The sequence below is a fragment of the Gossypium hirsutum genome, chromosome D08 (genome assembly GCF_007990345.1).
Source record: "Gossypium hirsutum isolate 1008001.06 chromosome D08, Gossypium_hirsutum_v2.1, whole genome shotgun sequence".
In the NCBI taxonomy this organism is placed as follows: Eukaryota; Viridiplantae; Streptophyta; class Magnoliopsida; order Malvales; family Malvaceae; genus Gossypium; species Gossypium hirsutum.
Window position 1 is genome coordinate 57,858,041 of NC_053444.1, and position 20,353 is coordinate 57,878,393.

Consider the following 20,353-nt stretch of genomic DNA (forward strand, 5'->3'; position numbering starts at 1 on the left):
TATCTAATGAAGCTACCATTTTAATTTATTATTTTCAATTTTAGATACGAGTTAAATAAGTACTAAATAAATATATATTATCACACTTGTCAATGGAAGTAAGCAATTTTCACCCTATTAAACCCCCTAATCTATTATCTTGAATGGAATTCAAATCAACATTCTTGGCCGTAGATTTTTTTATTTAATCATCACGTTGTGCAGATGCTCTACTTTTTAAAAAAAAAAACTGAAGGGAATCTCGACATTTTCCATTGAAATGGGCTTCGTCTAACAGCAATGTTGACACCATTTTTATAGAAGAAACCAAAAACAAATAAACAACCCTCAATTCTGAAGAATAACTAAAACCCTCATTTTTTTATTCTTCCGAAATTGGGAAATGTCCGGAACCTACTGCTGTTTTTACACTTCACATTAATCAACTACCATGTCTGCATTAACTGAGTCATCGTTGATTGTCATGTCTACACGATCGAACTTCATACTTTATATCCGCTCTTGAACCCGTATCTAACCCCGCTTGGGCCACAACCGGAGCCGAGGGAGCCACCTTTCTCCTCCTTTTCGGCGACCCGTTCTCTGCGCCGGAGGATGAAGAATTAGACGGCTCAGGTGATGCCCTCTTTGATGTTACCCTCACTGGATCAGGCACCCCGGAGTTCACCCTTAGTGGAAAATTCAACAAAGCCCTTGACCCACGCATCCTATAAGCTGCTTTATCATAAGCCAAAGCCGCATCCTCAGCTGTTTCAAAAGTACCTAACCAAACCCGAGCCCCATTTTTAGCCGGGTCCCTTATCTCAGCTGCGAACTTCCCCCACGGCCTTTGCCTAACTCCTCTGTAATGCCCCGCTTTGGCGGGAACCGCCGCCGGAACAACCGTGTTCAGAGCCCTATCTACTTTCCTCACCGGTTCCTCAAATAAAATCTCTTGCGGCTCCGGTTTTATTGGAGGTAAATTCATTGAAGAGTTATCGGAGGGTGCCCATCCCACGGTTAAAGCATCTCGGAGGAACCCGAAAACAAGCATGTCTTCAGAATCGTTTTCTTTAAGAGGGAGGTCACCCCAGGTTTCAGTCAAGCATGGGTACAAGCGGTTGAAACTTGAGGTCCTGCAAACCATGGGGAGAGCGGTGGTAGTGGTAGTGGTACAATCAATGGTAGCATCGAGTCGGAAGTCTGATGAGTCTCCGAGTAAGTGTCGGCGAATTGAGTCCAACACTGCCAAATCGGAATCGTTGCTACTCGGATACATCTCCATAACGAAACCTGTTAAATGTCGAGTAAGTTGGTGATTCGGGGTCGGTGTTGTATTAGAAAAAGAAAAAAGGAGAGGAATGTTGAGAAATTAGGAGTCTGAAACCTTGTTTGGCAAAGACGAAGGAGGAGGTGGGTTTATATAGGGAAATGAAATCAGATGCATGAATTTGGGTTGGCGGATTTTACCGTTTTGATTTTATTAATATTTTTCTATCATAATAATAGTGGGGCTTAATTTTATTACATTTCAAGTTTTTATGGATGAATAGGATTTAGGAACCAGCTTTTTAGACACGTGATACATAATCTTGTATTTAAAAAATTTATTATTATATTTTTTTTGAAAAAAATTAGATTATAATTTAGAATATGACATTTACATTAATGTATAGTAGTTGTAATCACAATTCTCAAATAACTAATTTTAGATCACGACAAATTATATAAAATATTGAATCATAACATGCAAAACATATGCATTTATTTTTTGTTTTTGCCAAATTATATGCATTTATCTTTTAAAAATGATAAAGAATATTTAGTATAGAATCATATTCCTAATCCTTTCTAAATAAGAAACTCTTTCCTGAAAGAATATCATAGGTCAAACCCAAGGGTCATAATATATCATATTTGTGTCATAGTTAATTTTTAAATTAATTAATAGATGCTAAAAATGGTATATTATCATTAATTAAAAATAAAATAAAATAATTAATTACTTTAATCTTTAATTAATTAAATTAATATGAGATTGAATAATAAAGAATTCTTGTAGAACCATTTAAATTCTACAATATCTCTCTCTTATTCAAGTGATTGAAGAAAAAACTCCATAAATCTTTGCAAAAAAATTTAAACAACATGAAGAAATTTTCACAAATTTCATATTAGTTTTGAAGAAAAGTTACTTTTTGATCTAGTTCAACCGCATAGAGAGAGTCAAAATATGTTTCTGAATAAAAAAATATATTTTTCAATCCAAGTCAACACGACACTTAAAACAATTCACATCCATATAAAATCAAATTAAACTACCCTTAAATTAAATCTCAAGAAAACTCGACAAAAATTTCCTCAATAATTATATCTTCTTTTCATAATTATCAATAAAATTTTATATTCAGCAGTCGGGTCGAAATTTGCATATACACATACTACAAGCATGAATTAAAACTTTAAACCACACCCACTATAATGTGTATGCCACCCTTTGCTGCAAATATATTAATTATCAGTATTATTATATATTTCAGTTTTATCGGTTCATCATATCTAAATTTTAATATTTATATTTATATCTCGAAAATATTTTTTAAATAATATTTTGAGTTTAATTCTTGTAAATGAAAAAATTTAGTTCATGAGAGAATTAAATCTTTTTAAAAGTGATTCAAATCTAAATTTAATCATAATTTAAATACTAAGAAATTACAAAAACAAAAAACACTAAGTACATAACTATGGTAATCACTTGTATAGAGAACCGCCATCAATGGTTGATATTTCCCCTAAGCCACCGTTGATCACATACACACTTCTAAGGATATAGATAATGTTACAAAAACAAATGGTGTAATTTAGAAGGGGAAACATGAATTGTTTTGCTTTCATATCAATTTGGACTATCGACGGAAGAAAAGTCTGCTTTCTATTTTTGGCAATAAAAAGCAAATCTTAAGCTTAAAGCAGGGTATTTTGCCACAACGTGCCAACCATCACCACGTGCGGGTTTCGACTTTCGGCCGCAATGTTTGAGTCTCCAAATTTTGTCTTCAACGCGACAAAAACTGCATCCTTCTTTGTCCTATAAAATATAAACCAGAAAATTTCTTCCTTAAAAACTATGCGTATATAATGCAAAATTGGTTACGTTACAATAATAAAACTTTGAATACTAATCAGTAACTGTTCGGAAGAAGTGCAAGTTTTTTTTAATTATTTAAACTAAATTTATAATTTAAGGTCGATATTGTTTAGAAAGTTTTACCTAAATATCATTTTTGGCCTGAACATAATTAAGCGCAGATCGTAAAATAAATGAAGATACTTGTAGTTGTACAAACAAATACTTTGAATACTAATATTATTAATATCTACAAGTCTTGCTAAGAGAATTAATCCACTAAAATAACCTCAGTACGAATGATAATGATTTAAGCCCAAACCCAAAACTCTCAAGTTGTAGTCTCACCTATATATATTTTGTTCAATCATATAAAAGTATAGTTCTCACAACTTTTTATCACAATCACCTATTACATAAATTATGTCATTCAAAGTTGATAAATATACTCTTAAAAATAAATTGTTCCTACCTTAAACAAATATGAAAAACTTAAAACTCATCATCAATAAGTCACCAATATGCAACACATTGAATAGTGAACCATAACTTTGATGAGCGTTCTTCTAATGTTTATCCTTGCTATTGAAAGCCTATTATATTTTTCTTTTGGAATGTACACCTTATCATCTTAATAAGTGTGGCCGTTGTGATGTCGAGGACTTTTCATATTTTATCCTCTTACCTCATAAGAGATATTTTCATAAATTGTTTAAAAGACTTGACATCATACTTTGTTTTTTCTGCATCATATTGTGTAAAATATTATGATTGGTGTTATTAGAACAATTCAAAGCACAACTTCTACACAACTCAGTATCCTACCAATCTCATCCTTTAACATTTTTGACAAAATAAAACTAGCAGTAAAAATCATATCTTACAACTAAAATAAGACGAGAGATTAATTAAAAGAAATTTAGGTCTCCCTTACAAAACAAGCTTAAACAATATCAAATAACAAAAGTTCAAAGTTTGACTTGTAGCAATAAACTCTCACCAAATAAAGCAAAATCCCCTCAAAATAAAAACAACCATCTTCTTCTTTTCTACTTTTTTTTTTTTGGAAAAAAATTCAAAGAAGATCTTTAAGGGGACTCAGCTTCAAGATCTTGAATGTATTGCAAAACTTTAAGATTATATTGATTGATGTTCAATAGTTGAGGGTTTAGAAAAGACAGTTTCTTGCAAAGATGGTTCAACATTTGAGCTCTCTATTTCATAGAATGAGTATTTATGGCGATAGTTGTGGGTACAACAATATCATCAACAACAAGTTATTCAATTACTTCCTCAATAATTGGTGCAATAGGTTGAATTGTGTCACCTACATAGATTCCAACATCAAACTTAGTGTTATACTTCACTCATGTGCTGGAGGCTCCAAGTGATCATCATTAGTAGTAATCTTTTTCTAACTTATTAGTATATAATAAATTAAGGAAATGAAGGGCAATTATTGTAAAACATCATCTGTCTCATATTCCAAAATATGGTTAAAAATTAAAGTACCAAAACAAACTTTTATTTTACCCATGGTTTTCAAAACTAAACTAGATTAGCTGATTGAATTGATTGACTGAGAACATGGTCAAACTATGGTTTTCAAAACTAAACTAGATTAGCTGATTGAATTGATTGACTGAGAACATGGTCAAACTAGTTTAATAGGTATCATAAAATCGAAGGAAAATTAAACCAATATAAAATTTTTTGTAACACCCCTAACCCATATTCGTTGCCAGAACAGGGTTACAGAACATTACCAAAACTTACGGAATGAATACAAACATATTATATTATTTTATCATACATGTCAGAAAATTTATCGTAAAGTCCCTTATTAGGGCCATTGAGGCCCAAAACATACATTAGAAATAAGTCGGGACTAAATTGGAAACTCAGATAATTTTTTGTGAAATTTTAAAATTTTTCCTAGGTGCAGGGGTCACACGCCTGTGTGGTCACACGCATGTCCTAGGCCGTGTGGTATATGAAGTAGGTCACATGGCTGTGTTCTCAGCCCGTGTAACTCTCTGACTTTCAAAACATTAAGGTGCAGGGGTCACACTGCCAAGCCGCACGCCCGTGTGCCAGGACGTGTGAAAAATACTGAGCATTCTATTTTAAATTTTAAGATGCAGGGGACACATGACTAGAACACACGCCCATGTGCTAGGCCGTGTGTCTCACACGGTTGAGACACACACCCGTGTCTCTGCCCGTGTGGACAAAATAAGGTAATTTCCAAGCCTTATTTCTCACCCATTTGATCATTCACCTACACAAACATTTTAACACATCCAAAAGCCAGTCCAAAACATTTAAAATCATGCAAAACTCAAGTCTCATACATACCATATCACTTCATAAATCTATGTTTGTGAATTTATCTATTTGACCACATTTACTTAATAATATACTAATATTCATAAACCAAGTTAAGCACTTATACCAAACATGAAATTAACTCATATGTTAATATACCAAAACACATTCATCACAAGCCATTCCAATGGCTATTTATGTAACACCCCTTACCCCTATTCGACACCGAAATAGGGTACGAGGCATTACCAGAACACATACACTTGTAAACGTATTTAACCGAGTTTTAAAATTTCATCTAAATTAAAACTTTCAAAATTATTAACATGCTTTTATAACTCTTCACAATATATCCTCAAAATATTTTAATCATAATAAATAGGGCCTACGAGACCCGATACATACTCATGAAATTCAACGCTTCATTTCCATTTCATTCACGTACAATTCAATGTCATTAAGTTCAATACTAATACGTATTTACCATTTAACTCAACGTATATCGATTATATCATTCGTTAACACATTTATGAAATTCTCAATTTTGCAATGAAAATATCACTCTAGCTTAAATAACAACATCAATTCAACTCATCATCCCCTTTTTCATCATTTTACCCTTCAAGTAAGAACTTACTATTTCATTACCTTTCCAAAGTCGTTCCTATGCATATTACACAAAACATAAACATATCATTACAATGCATAACTTATAAGTTTAACGTGGCATAATTCAAACACAACTTGGCCAAAGCCTAAGCATGTACACCAAACATATTAGCCAAATAAACATATAGCATAAGCATTATAAGCATGGATGAGCACAACATTTATTCACGTATCAAACTTAACAACATGTGTTAATTCATAAACCATTCATGACATTACTTCATGCCAAATCATATACCAGATATATCACACATACATACTGTGAAACTTTATTTTGCCACATGAGCTTAAACCACGACCAATAATGCACAAATATAAGCATAATTTCTATTTCATCATTTATCAATTATAATCGAACATATAACCAATTATACACAATTCATTCATATATTTTTTTCTCCTCCTCCTCTCCGTTCCACATCCTTAATATATAACACACTCAATTATCATTATCCAAAATTTCACTATTTGCTCATATGTAAATTCAAAACTGTCTGTCTGAGTCACTAAATTATTTATATCTCAAGCTACGGAACTCCAAATTAAGATCCATTCATTTTCCCCAAAAACTAGACTCACATATCTTATTACCATAAAATTTTAAAAATCTTTGGTTTAGCCAAATAGTACAGTTTATTCACTAAAGTCTCCCCTATTTCACTATTCAACAGTTTCGACCACTCTTCACTAAAAATTAATTATCGCATTGTACAAAATTAGTATAATGTTCTCATTTGTTTATTTTGAAAATAGACTCATTCGTAATTCTAAACATATAAAGTTTAGCCCATAATTATTTTTGTACCATTTTTGATGATTTTCCAAAGTCAGGATAGAAGATTCCGAAATCATTCTGACCCTGTCTCACTAAAATTCAAATATCTCATAATATAAAACTCTTTTGCTTTCTCTGTCTCTTTTATGTGAAAATAGACTCAATAAGTTTTAACTTCATATTTTGTTCATCCTCTAATTGAATTTCTAAAATTTTTGGATAATTTTCAAAATCAAACTACTATTGTTGTCTCAAAACTATTTTAGTATAAAATGTTGATAACTAAATTTATAACACCTTCCTTTCCTTTCTCTTCAATATTTTCCATCACTTCCTCTTATTTCCCTTTACTAACATAACAAGAATATAGAACCTTATATAATGAAACTCTACATTAACATTAATTTCCTACTTTTTCAATAATATCAAATTCAAAAATATATTGAAATCTTGATATTCTTACATTGTGCTATTGATTTCAATCTTTAACTTGATTTTCTCTCTCCTCCAGCTTCTATTTCTTGGATCTAACTTGATATTCTAGCTCCTCATAGTCTCCTTGTTATCTTTCTCTTTTGATGGCTATGTATATTCTTTTGATTTCTAGGTGAAAATGGTAAATTTTTGGTGGAAGGACCAAATTGTAAAGAAAGCAAAACTTTCTTTCTTTCTCTCTTCTTCTCATTTCTCTCTTCTTCTCTTGTTGGATGCATGGGAAGATGATGATTTCTTTTCATCTTTCCTCCTTTTATATTAATCATTTAATAATAAAATAATACTAAAAATCTTAATAAAATATGAATTAAATAACATTCTAGCTTATAACGGGACGCTCTTTCAAGCTACGGTACGTCCGCAACATATGAAGGAACATTACCATTTCAGGAAATAGAACTCTGTATCCAATTGAGTTTCATTCATTTTATCGGGACTTATTCATTTATCAGGAATTGTTGGATATGAGGTAAATTATATACACATACATGACATTTATACAATTTACATATTCAACATTCAACTTAAGCATATAAATATACACAATTTAGTTACATGAACTTACATCGACTAATTGTTCGTGACTTGTAATCTATTAATCCGTCAATTTTTCTTTACCTCGATCTAGCTCCGTATTTGATCTATCCGGATCTATATGAGTAAATTTAACATAAATTTAATACAATTTACATTCAATTCTGTCCAAGTCACATCTTAGGCAAAATTACTATTTTGCCCCTATACTTTTACTAAATGACGATTTCATCCCTAGGCTCGGAAAATGAAATTCATGTAATTTATTCCTTATTACAAGCCTAAATACTTTCATATGTATCAATAGTAGCCCATAAATTCCATGAAATTTTAGAATTTCACATAAATTCAACAACTTTACAAATCAATCCCTAAAACATGATTTCATCCAAAATTTCTTAATAAAATACTTTTAAATACCCATCAACATCTCAATTTCATCATCTAATAACTAAAATAATATGAATTTATCAATGGTATCTTCCAAAACTTTGAACAAAATCAAAAACTAATGAAATAGTAAGTTGGACCCAATTGTAAAAGTCACAAAACATAAAAATTTCAAGGAAAAAGCAAGAATTAAAATTACACGAAGCTAAAATATGAAAGAACAGCTTAAACCCTCTTCAATGGATATTTTTGACAGAAAAATGATGAAGAAAATGTCTATAAACTATTAAAATCACATTTGGCCATATAAAATTTGTTTTAATTCCAATTTTGCCCTTAATCACATAATATCCTTGATTTTTTTTCACGTTGCACCGCCTCAACCATCTCATGTGGGTCTACTTTCCCTTTTAGTCCTCCCTTATTTAATTGTTAAGCTATTTAATCACTTTTGAAAGTTTTGCACCTTTTTCAGTTTACTCCTTTTTAATTAATTGACTACCGAAACGTTAAAATTTTCTAACGAAATTTTAATACTACCTTAATGACACTCCGTAAATATTTATAAAAATATTTATGGCTCGGTTTATAACACTGAGGCCTTGATACCTCTTTTTCTCAATTTCTTGACCTAATAAATTTTTATAAAACACAAATTACTAATTCAAAAATCTCTTAAAAATTATATATAACTGTTAAATATTAAAATAATGAAATCTATGAGATTTCTTGTTGGGTTTAGTGGCCTCTCACTGTTTTCGACATCATTTAAAATCGGGCCATTACATCTTTAACACCTTCACTCGACTTGATTGCTGAATTTTAGCATGGGGTGCCACAAATTGATTGGATTAGACTAATCATAAGTTTTAAACTTACAATTTGTACGACTGACTTTATTAACTACCAATAAATACTTCTTACAACAGAAATCTTAAACTAAACAAAAACTTACTATCTCCAATTTCAAACTCTAAGGAAACTATTTAATTACAATATATTTGACCTTGAGGCGTAGCCTATGGAGGTACCTTATTCGATGTGCATGACACCTTACTGATGAAATTCCTTGGTTCCACACGGTCTGGCTTGGTCCCTCCTTAAGTTCCTTATCCAACGAATCATGCAATCATAGGCTAAAACTTCTAAAAGTTTAAATGAACTTAGTGAATTTCCTTGTTACCACATATATGAATATGACTAACCCCTTTCTTGTTGGGGTATTAACTAAAATACTTTAACTCCCTGATTTTCTTGGACATTCGCACTTTAACTAGAGTGTCGGACTCTTATCTGACTTCCACATTCCTTTATTGGTGGATTGATCGTTTAGCGATCATTACATGGTCGAGCTTATGACCCTTCAACTAATTTTAATGGGCTCTAGATGATTTATCATCCTTACTAATAAGTGCTAAAGGTAAGAAGCCTTAATCTTATTCTTAATGCATTTTTGGGTGATTATTCGATGTTAATTGTGAATTTTATGCTTCTAATCCTTTAAATTAATGGTTTTATGCTTAATATAGCATTTGAGAGCAAAATGAGAGAAAAACGAGCGAAAAAAAAAGAAAATCAGAGGAAGCTACAAGAACCACACGGGCTGACCCATTCCACATGACTGTGTGTCCACACGGGCTATCACACAGCCATGTGGTAGGCCATGTCGATTTCACGAATTTTTATCCTAAACTGCAAGAAATCAAATTTTTAGGTTTTTTAGGCATTCTAAGACGTATAAGGGAGTTCAATTGGTTAATCGACCGGCTAATCAACCCGAACTATTATTAACCGAATTAACTGACCCTTTTAAACTCTTAACCGTTAATCGAACCAAAATTTATAACTCGATTAATTAACTAATTTTGAACTGAATTAACCATTAACCGAACATCTAAAAAATTATTAACCGACCATTGACTGAATTAATTCAGTTAATCGACTGATTAATCAAATTCAGTTGTTTAACCGAATTAATTTGGTTTTACCTAAAATTTGCACACCCTTAAAGACGTATATATGAAAAAAAATAAGAAAATAGGAAGGGGTCATCATAGAAGACTCAAGAAAACAACTCGAAAAACACCATTAAAGCCGATTCTGAAGTAGATTTTCATCAAGATTGAAGATTCCCATTTGATTTTCGAGGAGATTATCACGAGTTTCTTTATTTCTTTCGTTATACTATATCTTGGATTTTTTTAAAATTTAATCTTCCATTATGCATTAATTGGGGAAATTTGAGTCAAAATAAAAATATATATAACATTTTCTTAAGCAGCTACGAGGCTTCCTAAATCACGCCATTTATCCCTAAATTCATTACATCCTATAAGTGGTGCCTTGGGCAATCAAATCCTACTCTCTAAATTGATGCCTAGACTTCACATGAATCGAAGCTCATCAATTCAAATCCGAATAAATAAAAGTAAATAAAAATAAAACAAGGGAAAACCAAAAATCAAAAGACCTTTCCCTTTCCCTTCTCATTTGTAATTGCATTTGTTGAAGATTTTCTTCTATTTGGGAACTTGGAACCTAGAAGATTTTGTGCTAAAACAATTTTCATTCCTACAATTCCTTTTATTAACTGAGCTCCTCGGAGGCCTAGTTCTTTCTTCTCCGGACTTAGACCCTCAAAATCATCGCCGACTTGCATCCTCATTTTCCCTTTCTTTAGTCATTTGTCCTTCTTTTTTAGTTTTCTAAGTTTGGTGACTATAATTCTCATAAATGAGACATCAGTGCTCTTTTTTTTGCATTTTGTGTCCTCATTCCATACCCCTTTTATCCTTCAAAATGAATGGATCGACCCCCTTCGAAGTTTTTTCCATCCAGAAGGTTGGCAAATCTCTTCCTCTTCCCCACGCTGTCATCGCATATGCGTATCTTGGATGTTTCTATTTTCAAGCATGAATAAATTTTCCAGATACCTAAGGAGATGAACTCTATAATGGATTCTATCGTTTAATTTTTATTTTACACAATAAATACTTAGATCTAGTTCTCAATTATGTGTGCTTAATTCTTGGTTTAATATTTCTAGATTATTGATCCCTGTTTGATGTGCTTAAATCAAGGGAGCAATAAACCATGTTTAAGAGTAGATCTTGCATAATTGAGTGGAGTTGCATGCAATCTTAGAAATAGGACTACATAAATCTACTAGATTATAGTCAAATCTAATAGGGGAGTCCATAGCACGAGTTAATGCGATAATAGATCTTTTAATTAGAAAAAAATCTCAATTAATCAATTTAGAGTCAGTTGCTCTTATTCTTGAAAGAGATATTAACAAAATTTAGGGATTTTTACGGATCAAGTTACTAAGTAAATAAATTGCATAATTTAGATTCATAATGATAGATGAAATCTAGGTGAATTCTTTCTTGGGTATTATTTCGCTTCTTGGTTATTACTCGATTATTTTCATGTTTCGTTTTTTGTTGCATTCATAGTCAATTAATTTAGTTAATTTTAGTTTTAATCAATCACTCAAATTTATTAGTTAAATAATAGAAAGTCCGTAATTATTAATACTTTTAGTCTTCGTGGGAACAATATCTTTGCTCACTGTAGCAATACTATTAATTGATAGGTGCACTTGCCTTAGTCAAAATTTTAGTTAGTTTCGTGAACATCACTTACAATTTCTCACTTTTCCTTGTGCATAACACCTTCTATTCCTTTTTCTTTTCCTTACACTTTCCATCATGAACATCCATTTTACTTTCCTATCTCGGAAACACATCATAAGTCTAGTGTATAACTGACATTCTACTCATAAGGCCTACTAGAAAAGGGTCATGTCACACTAGCAGTCTTAACTTTATTTCATCATTTCTACTTCAACCCTACACTTGGGTTTAAATGTTGTTTGGCTTGCACTCTTGTAAACCATTCTAATTATGATCCATTGCTGTTAAGGCCCATCAAATCCGCCTACATTAGACCATTTTGGCTTGCAGTTTACAACAAACTATTAATCGTTCGAGTTCACATTCTTCCTTGTATGATGGTTCCCTGTGAAACAAACTTTATAATGAATACTTTCACATTGGGCTTTCCTCAAAGATGAATAGTTTTGACAGATATATCTATCACTTGGATTAACCTTCTTAGTTCCTCTTCATGTCAATGGGTTCTAATTGACCACTCTTTATTAAATAGACCATCGAGGGTACTTGTGATCGAACCTCTTAGCTTACCAAGTTTCACTGAGCACTTTCTGGCGGTTCTAAATGGCGGATCATCATCTACGATCCTCGGATAAATCTTATTTCATTTGATTATACACCAAGCACTACTGAAACATCATTTCTCATGTTTGATTCTTGTTGGATTAACACTCAGATGTCTTACCAGCTTCCGTGCTTACTGTTTTGGCGTGCCATTCCCATTTCTACTATATTTGCCTTGTTCGACGGATTCCTCTGAATCCTGTTGCTAACTATAGCTCGCTAACACTGTTAGTTTCTTCTATCCCTTTTTCCATATTCGTGGTTTTTTTATAATTACCGTTTTGGCAATTTACCATGTGTTAAATATCCCAAAAGACTACCCCGCGTTTAATGTCTCGATGGGCTACATATGTGTCATAGCCGAGCTACAGTCTTACTCATCAGACTTTATTTTTTAATGTTCTGATGGACTTCCTCATGGTTATTGTCTTGGTGGACTATCTTGTTTTTAATGTTTCAATGGACTCTTTATGCTGCAACAGCTGAGTTATGGTCTTAACATATACCCTATGTTTAACATCCTGACGAACTTTCTCGTTTCTAGTGTCTTAGTAGACCCTCTATATTTCCATGGCCAAGTCATGGTCCTACACATTATTCCCTATGTTTAATGTATTGGAGAACTTTATTGGTTGCCATAGCTGAGGTATTGTATTACACCTTAAACCTCTTTAAGGTGTCGCTCCGAAGAACCTTACCATTGTCTCGGTGTCACCCCATAGAGCATGCTGGTGGTCGTCGGGGTATTGCTCTATGGAACCTAATTACTGTTGTCACTGTGTTGCTCTAGAGATCCAATAGATATCATTCTCTTTCTAATTTAACCTTGATGCTCGAACATCGCAATGTCACCGCTACAAGGCCCGGAGCTTCATACATCTCGGTTCGTACTTAACACTATTGTATGACGAAATCTTAATGGAATTTCATTTCTCTATTTATTCGCCCACACCTCTTCCCTTTCTAACATTGGTGCTTGAACACTGCAGTGTCTCATCTGCAAGGCCCAAAACTTTGCATATAACGGTTTGCATCCAATAATATCATATGATGATGGTAAACGGAACTTCATTTCATAAAACATCCTCCCAATCCTAACTTCATCTATCCCGTCAATATCTTTCCCTTTGTATTCCACAATTTATAAACACACAGGAATAGACATATAATCACATAAACATAATAGCATGGAGCACACCAAACTTAGATATGTATTATTATAACCATTCTATGCATATTGACACACTTGCGGATACTCATTACCTACTCAACCTTGTGCATACATAACATTCTCAAATAACAAAGATTATACATCATCATAGAACTCATCATGGACTCAATATAGTTTCATGCTAGCAACTAGCGTCCGGGAAACAAAGTATAGAAACTTACATGATGGCTCTTGCCTCCCAAGATTAGCTTTTCCAAATGCTAGAGCTTCCATTCTCTTGGTAATTAAGGAGAAACAAGTAGAACTCCTAAAACGGTTTTGAAAATTCTTAACTTCATTTTCTTAATCTTACATACACTGAAGGGCTTATAACCTTACCAGCTGACTAGATTCTCTACTTTTTTGACTCAAACCTCATGATCTTCGCTCCATGCAAAGCTTCCTACAACTTTTTTTTCGGAGCAACCAAGGGAAAAAGATAAAGAAGAAGAGAAAGTGAAACAAATTTGAGAAGAATTCTCCACGGGAAGTCATTTCCTGGTTATTTATAGCCCCTCACACTCGGTTATCAACCAATAGAAACCATCTGTTTGTAATCATTTTGTCTGCCACTAAGGAACTAGCTGGTTTTAATCCAACCAAACCAGAATTGGATCTCAACCATGTCCAATTCACTCACTAATTTTTTCTAATTTTTCAGTAGAGACCACCAACTTAAGGCTTCTTTCAATTTAACCCCCACTTATTCCTATTTTTCAGGCTTAAATAAAATCGGGTGTGACAAAATCAATTAAACTAGGTAAAAACCATTTAAAAGAAACCATTCGTGGCTGCTTATGTTTCTATTATTATTTATTTATATTTATTTTTTATAATTTTTACTATTTTTTATTTTTTATTTTAAATATTATAATGGTTGAACTAGCATTCAAATAATTCAACCAATAATCGGTGGTCTAATCAGTTCAACCACTAGTCTAATTCTTACAACATTAGTTTTAATGCATATTTTCTACAATAATATGCCTAATCCTTTCCAACTAAAGCATCATGAAATGTGGGCATCCAACTGCATATGGCAAGTTTGTGTAGTGTCACATAAAACATGTTAATATGTGAGCTTGAAGCATTAATCCTGTAACACCCCTAACCCTTGTCCGTCATCGGAACAGGGTTACAGAGCATTACCGGACTTTCCAGATCAAAAATGAACATTTCATATCATTTAACATGCATACCATAATATAATCATAAATCACTCATATTTTTCCTTGTATGAGCCCTCGAGACCCAAAAATACACACTAGAAACAAATCGGCACTAAACCAGAAACTCAAATAATTTTTCACAAAATTTATTTTTCCGATGTGCAGGGGACACGCCTGTGTGGACGAAAATAGGCCATTCCAAGGTCACATTTCTCACCCATTTTGATATCAACCTAAACACAAGATTTTAACACATCAATATATCCCAACAAACAATCAAAACAAGTCAAAATCATGTTTTAAACATAACATAACATCATTTATATATACCCAAATACCTATACTTACCTATTTAATCCATCTAACTAGTCTACTAAAGTTAATCACAAATTGAATACAATAAACCTATATCATTCACATCAATATCACTAATATGTCTCATTTTCAACCCAACATATATATAAGAAAAATTATAATTATTAACATTTACAAAAGACAAACTTTAATTAAATCCATAGAAACCCTATATATGACATATAAACCATATTGAACGTTTCAAAAACTACTGGAATAAGCTGGATAGTGTTACTTGATGTGCTGATCCGATCTTCCAACCTCTTAAAAATCTACAAAGACATTAAACAACTCGAGTAAGCTTAATTAAGCTTAGTAAGTTCAATAGGTTAAACATAAATTTTATCGAACCTACAATAACACATCAATTAAATAAATTCATTCAATGTAAACTCCCTGCCAATCACAACTTCAATCGATGAATACAATTATTTCAGATCAATACCAATAACAAGCAATATGTTTTTCAATTTCAATTACATATTCACTTACTAAGTCTTCCCAAATCGATGAACGACTTATGGATAAGAGTACATCATTTTCAGAAGCACGGACGCTGAACAGAAGCTCATGAGAGTTAAACAGAAACCCATAAGGGTTGAACGAAAGCTCATAAGAGCTGAACAGAAACCCATAAGGGTTGAACAAAATCTTGTAAGAGCTTAACAGAAACCCATAAAGGTTAAACAGAAGCTCAAAAGAGCTGAAAGAAAACTCATATGAGTTAAACAGAAGCTTGTGAGAGCTAAACGGAAAATAAACACTAAAGTTCACAAAAAATGCTGAACCTCGGTTTACTTGGGTAATTTGCCACATTTTCCTCTAATGCTGTCAATTCACCGAGTGCCGAATGTACTCAAATCCTGTGTTCCAATCGTTTCGAACATTCAATTTAAATTCATAACTTTAACAAAATTTCACTTTAAAAAATAGATATGAATAAATACATAATACCATTCATTAATTCAATATATATTTATATATTAAAATTTAACCATACGAACTTACCTAGATTAAATTATAATATTTACAGAAGTTCAAGGACTATTTCGCTAATTTTCCTTTTTCACGAGTATCTACGTGTTCTTGATCTAAAACATAAAATTAATCATAAATTAGTATATATTTCAGTTCCAATTCATTTCATAATTAATACCCTTCAATTCTTCAAATTTACACAATTACCCTAAAATTTTAGAACTTTTGCAATTTAATCCCTTAACTAGTTAATCTATCAAATGAACTAGTTTTTCTCAATTAATAATTTATTTAAATATTCTAGGCTATCATACAACCCTTGATAAAATAAAAACTTCATACCTAACCCTAATACTTTAACTTTTCACAATTTAGTCCTAAAATCAACATTTAACAAAATCACTTTATACAATCATCATATAACATAATTAAAGCTCTAAATCCATGTTTATTAATCTAAAAAACCCTATATTCATCAATGGTAACTTCTAAATTTTTCAATAAAATAAAAAACTAAAGCAGGACCTAATTGTAAAAGTCTTAAAAACATAAAAATTACAAGAAAAGGGAAAGAATTAAAATCACTTGAAGTAAAAATATAAAAACCAGTTTAATGAGCTCTCCTATGGTTTTTTTTGGCTAAGAATTGAAGAAGAATTTGTCTAGAAACCTTTAAAATTTCAATTTGTAGTTTTAATTTTGCTTTACTTACTATTTTGCCATTAAATGGCTATTATTATTATTATTACCACTTATGCAGCCTTAGCCATTCCATTTTTGATTATTTACTCTTTGAGTCCTCCCTATTTACCATTTAATTCATTTAACCACTATTTCTTTTAATTAGTAAGTTTTGCACCTTTTTTAATTTAGTCCTTTTAATTAATTAACTATCAAAACATTAAAATTTTCTAAAAAAAACTTTAATACTACCTTAATGACACTCCATAAATATTTATGACTCAGTTTATAGAATCGAGATCTCGATACTTCATTTTCTAAACCACTTGACCTAATAAATCCTTATAAAACACAAATTACTAATTCAAAAATCTTTCGAAAACCACATTTGACTCGTAAATACTAAGTATTAAAATTTACGAGCTTAATCATCAGATTTGTTAGTCTTGAACCACTATTTCTGACACCATTGAAAATTAGATTGTTACGAATCCTCTTATTCCAACTCTTTCTTACTTCACCCGTAAGCACTATTGTAGTTTTATTCCATTATAGAATAAATTCATCTTTCCAACTATAAAACTTAAAAAAATCATTGAGGATGGATGGATTAAACCTTCATGTAGTGCTTAAAGCTTAGCTCAATAATGTCCCTCCTTAAAAAAGTATCAAACTCTATCATAACAGCTATAAGATATGGTTCCCCAAATTTGGTAGTCTTGAGGAGTCTTATCTTCTACTAGGCTTGAACAAGACTATCCTTAATATTCTTCTCTTAAATAAGATGTGACTGTTATAGCACAATCTGTTTCTGCAAGTTTTATTAAAGAACATTAGTGCTTTTTTTTCTTTCAAAAATCATCTTTTTTTTCATAACTTTTGTAGGTGGTGGTGGTGACTTGGCATGCCTTTTACCCTTATTCGTTGTAGTAGTATTCTTTTCCATAAGATTAGAGAATGGCATAATGTCTCCAAGATCATCTTCAAGCTCTGAATGGGAAGGCTAGTGGTATGCTCCTTTCTTTGTGTTTGGCTTTGTAGTCACAACTGGTGGTGTTGGAAAAAATCTGGTTCGAAATCAATTTTCTTGCATAGCGAAAACATAAAAAAAAATTTAAAAACCAATTTGGTTTGTGATATTTATAGCACAAAACTTTTTCCTAAAATAATACTTGTGCTTTGAGCGAGAAGGATGTTGGATGTTCTCGACTTTTAACCGAATGACCTTCTCCCCTATTCTCATACAATAAACTGCTCCGAGTGTGAGCTTGAATAGTTTCGAATCAAACAAAAAACGAGAAATAATTTTCTTTACTTTCAGTAGGAATGTAAATCTCTCTTTCAATAGAAATCGTTAGAATTATTATTCTTAGAAAATAGAACTTATTCTTAGGAAAAAAATTTCCACTACTTTCTGGCAGAGATGTCCATGGAACTAACAAAAAATTTTACTAAGGCAAGTGCACCTATCAAATAATAGTATAGTTATGGTGAGCAAAGATATCGTTCCTATGAGGACTAAAAATGCTAGTAATTATTGTCTTTCTATTATTTAACCGAATAATTCGAGTGATTCATTAAAACTAAAAGTAACTAAATTAATTAACTAACGAACTCAAAAAAGAACAAATCAAAAAAATAATCGACTAACAACTAAGAAGTGAAACAATACCCAGGAAATAATCTACATAGATTTCATCTGTCACTATCAATCTAAATTACACAATTTCTTTACTTAGCACCTTGATCCGTAGAAATCTTTAAATTATGCTAATATCTCTTTCAAGCATAAGAGTCTTTCGAGCATAAGAGCAATTGACTCTATGTGGATTAATTGAAATTTCTTTCTGATTAAAACTCATATTATTGCATTAACTCGTGCTATAGATTCCCCTTTTAGATTTGACTCTAATCTGATAGACTTATGTTGTCCTATTTCTAGGATTGCATGCAACTCCACTCAATTAAGCAAGATCTACTCTTAAACAGGGTTTGATTTAAGTACATCAAACATGGATTAATAATCTAGAAATATCAAACCAATAATTAAGCACACATAATTGATAACAAGAAATTAAGTATTTATTGCATAAAATAAAAATCAAACGACAGAATCTATCATAGGGTTCATCACCTTAGGTATTTAGAAAATTAGTTCATGCTTGAGAATAAATGTAACAACCTGATTTTGACCCTAATCGGAATAGTGGTTTCGGGACTACAAATCTGAGTCAAAAAAATATTTTAATATAATTTTCTGTGTTAATTATGTGTGAATTTGCACGTGTGAAATTTTCGTGAATTAATTTTATTGTTTGTGTGCTTAATTTCAGAAAATGGCTTAATTGCGTAAAATGAAAATTTGAGGGTTAAATATGAAAGTGCTCAATTTTTATTGTCTTTATAAATTGGAGGTTTTATGTGGCAATTAAGCCATTTTCCAAGTTAGTGGACGGCATTAGGTATAATATATAGTTTTCTTATATTATTAATATAATATATAAATGTTATAATAAGTATAATATATTAATATGTTATAATAAACATTAAAAGAAAGCCATTATCATTATTATTTTTACATCATCTTCTTCACGAAACAAAACAAAAGAAAATAAAGAAACAAAGCTAGGGTTCGGCCATTGTTAAGTTTGATTCAAGGTGAGTTCTAGCTCTGTTTTTTGATAATCTTTATGTTTTTGAGATCATTGCTTTGTATACTTCAAAACCCATGTCTTAATTTTGTGAATTGTTGATGATTTTGAAATGTCTCATTGATGAATGTTTGAGTTTCATGGTGTTAGTTGATGAAATAAGAAATATATGTGTTAGATTAACATGTTTTGTCTTTGAATTTTTGGAGAATTTGAGTAATTAAGGCTAAATTGAGAAAATAAATTTTTGAGGGACTAAAATGCAAAATAAATTAAATGCATGGACTTTTATGAATACAAGGAAGATTCGGCCTAACTATGTTGTTGTGAGATTTTGTGTATTTTGTGTTTTATGCAATAGGGAACAAATTGTAAAAAGTGTAAAATATTAGGGGTAAAATGGCAATTTGCCTATTTATGTGTTTTTGGATTAAATTGAATGACTTAGTGAATAAAAGGGTTAAATTTAAATATGTTTAGATCGAGAACTGAAGAAAACGGAATTAGATCGAGAGAAGTCGAAAGTAGTCGATTAGTCAATTTCGTCCGTCAAAATTCGAGGTAAGTTGATAAGCATTTAAATTTTGTTAAATTCAAGAATATATAAACGATATGTGGTAAATAGAATTATTTGATTTGGTTTATGCTTTGGTCGAGTGTGATTATTGAGATAGGGATTTTGTTCGAGTTTGATTCGATCGATAGTTAATGTCTGAAAGTCTCATAGGAACCCTAGGAATAGATAGGATACTTATGTCATGACATAGGA

At 31.6% G+C, this 20,353-nt stretch overlaps 1 protein-coding gene across 1 annotated transcript; it reads right to left on the reverse strand.

Annotated features, from left to right (window-relative positions):
• Positions 1–230: 230 nt before the first annotated feature.
• LOC107929343 (ethylene-responsive transcription factor 2) lies at positions 231–1,387 on the reverse strand. The gene has a single exon (XM_016860742.2). The coding sequence runs from the start codon at positions 1,262–1,264 to the stop codon at positions 449–451; it is 816 nt and encodes a 271-aa protein (XP_016716231.1). The 5' UTR covers positions 1,265–1,387; the 3' UTR covers positions 231–448.
• Positions 1,388–20,353: the final 18,966 nt, after the last annotated feature.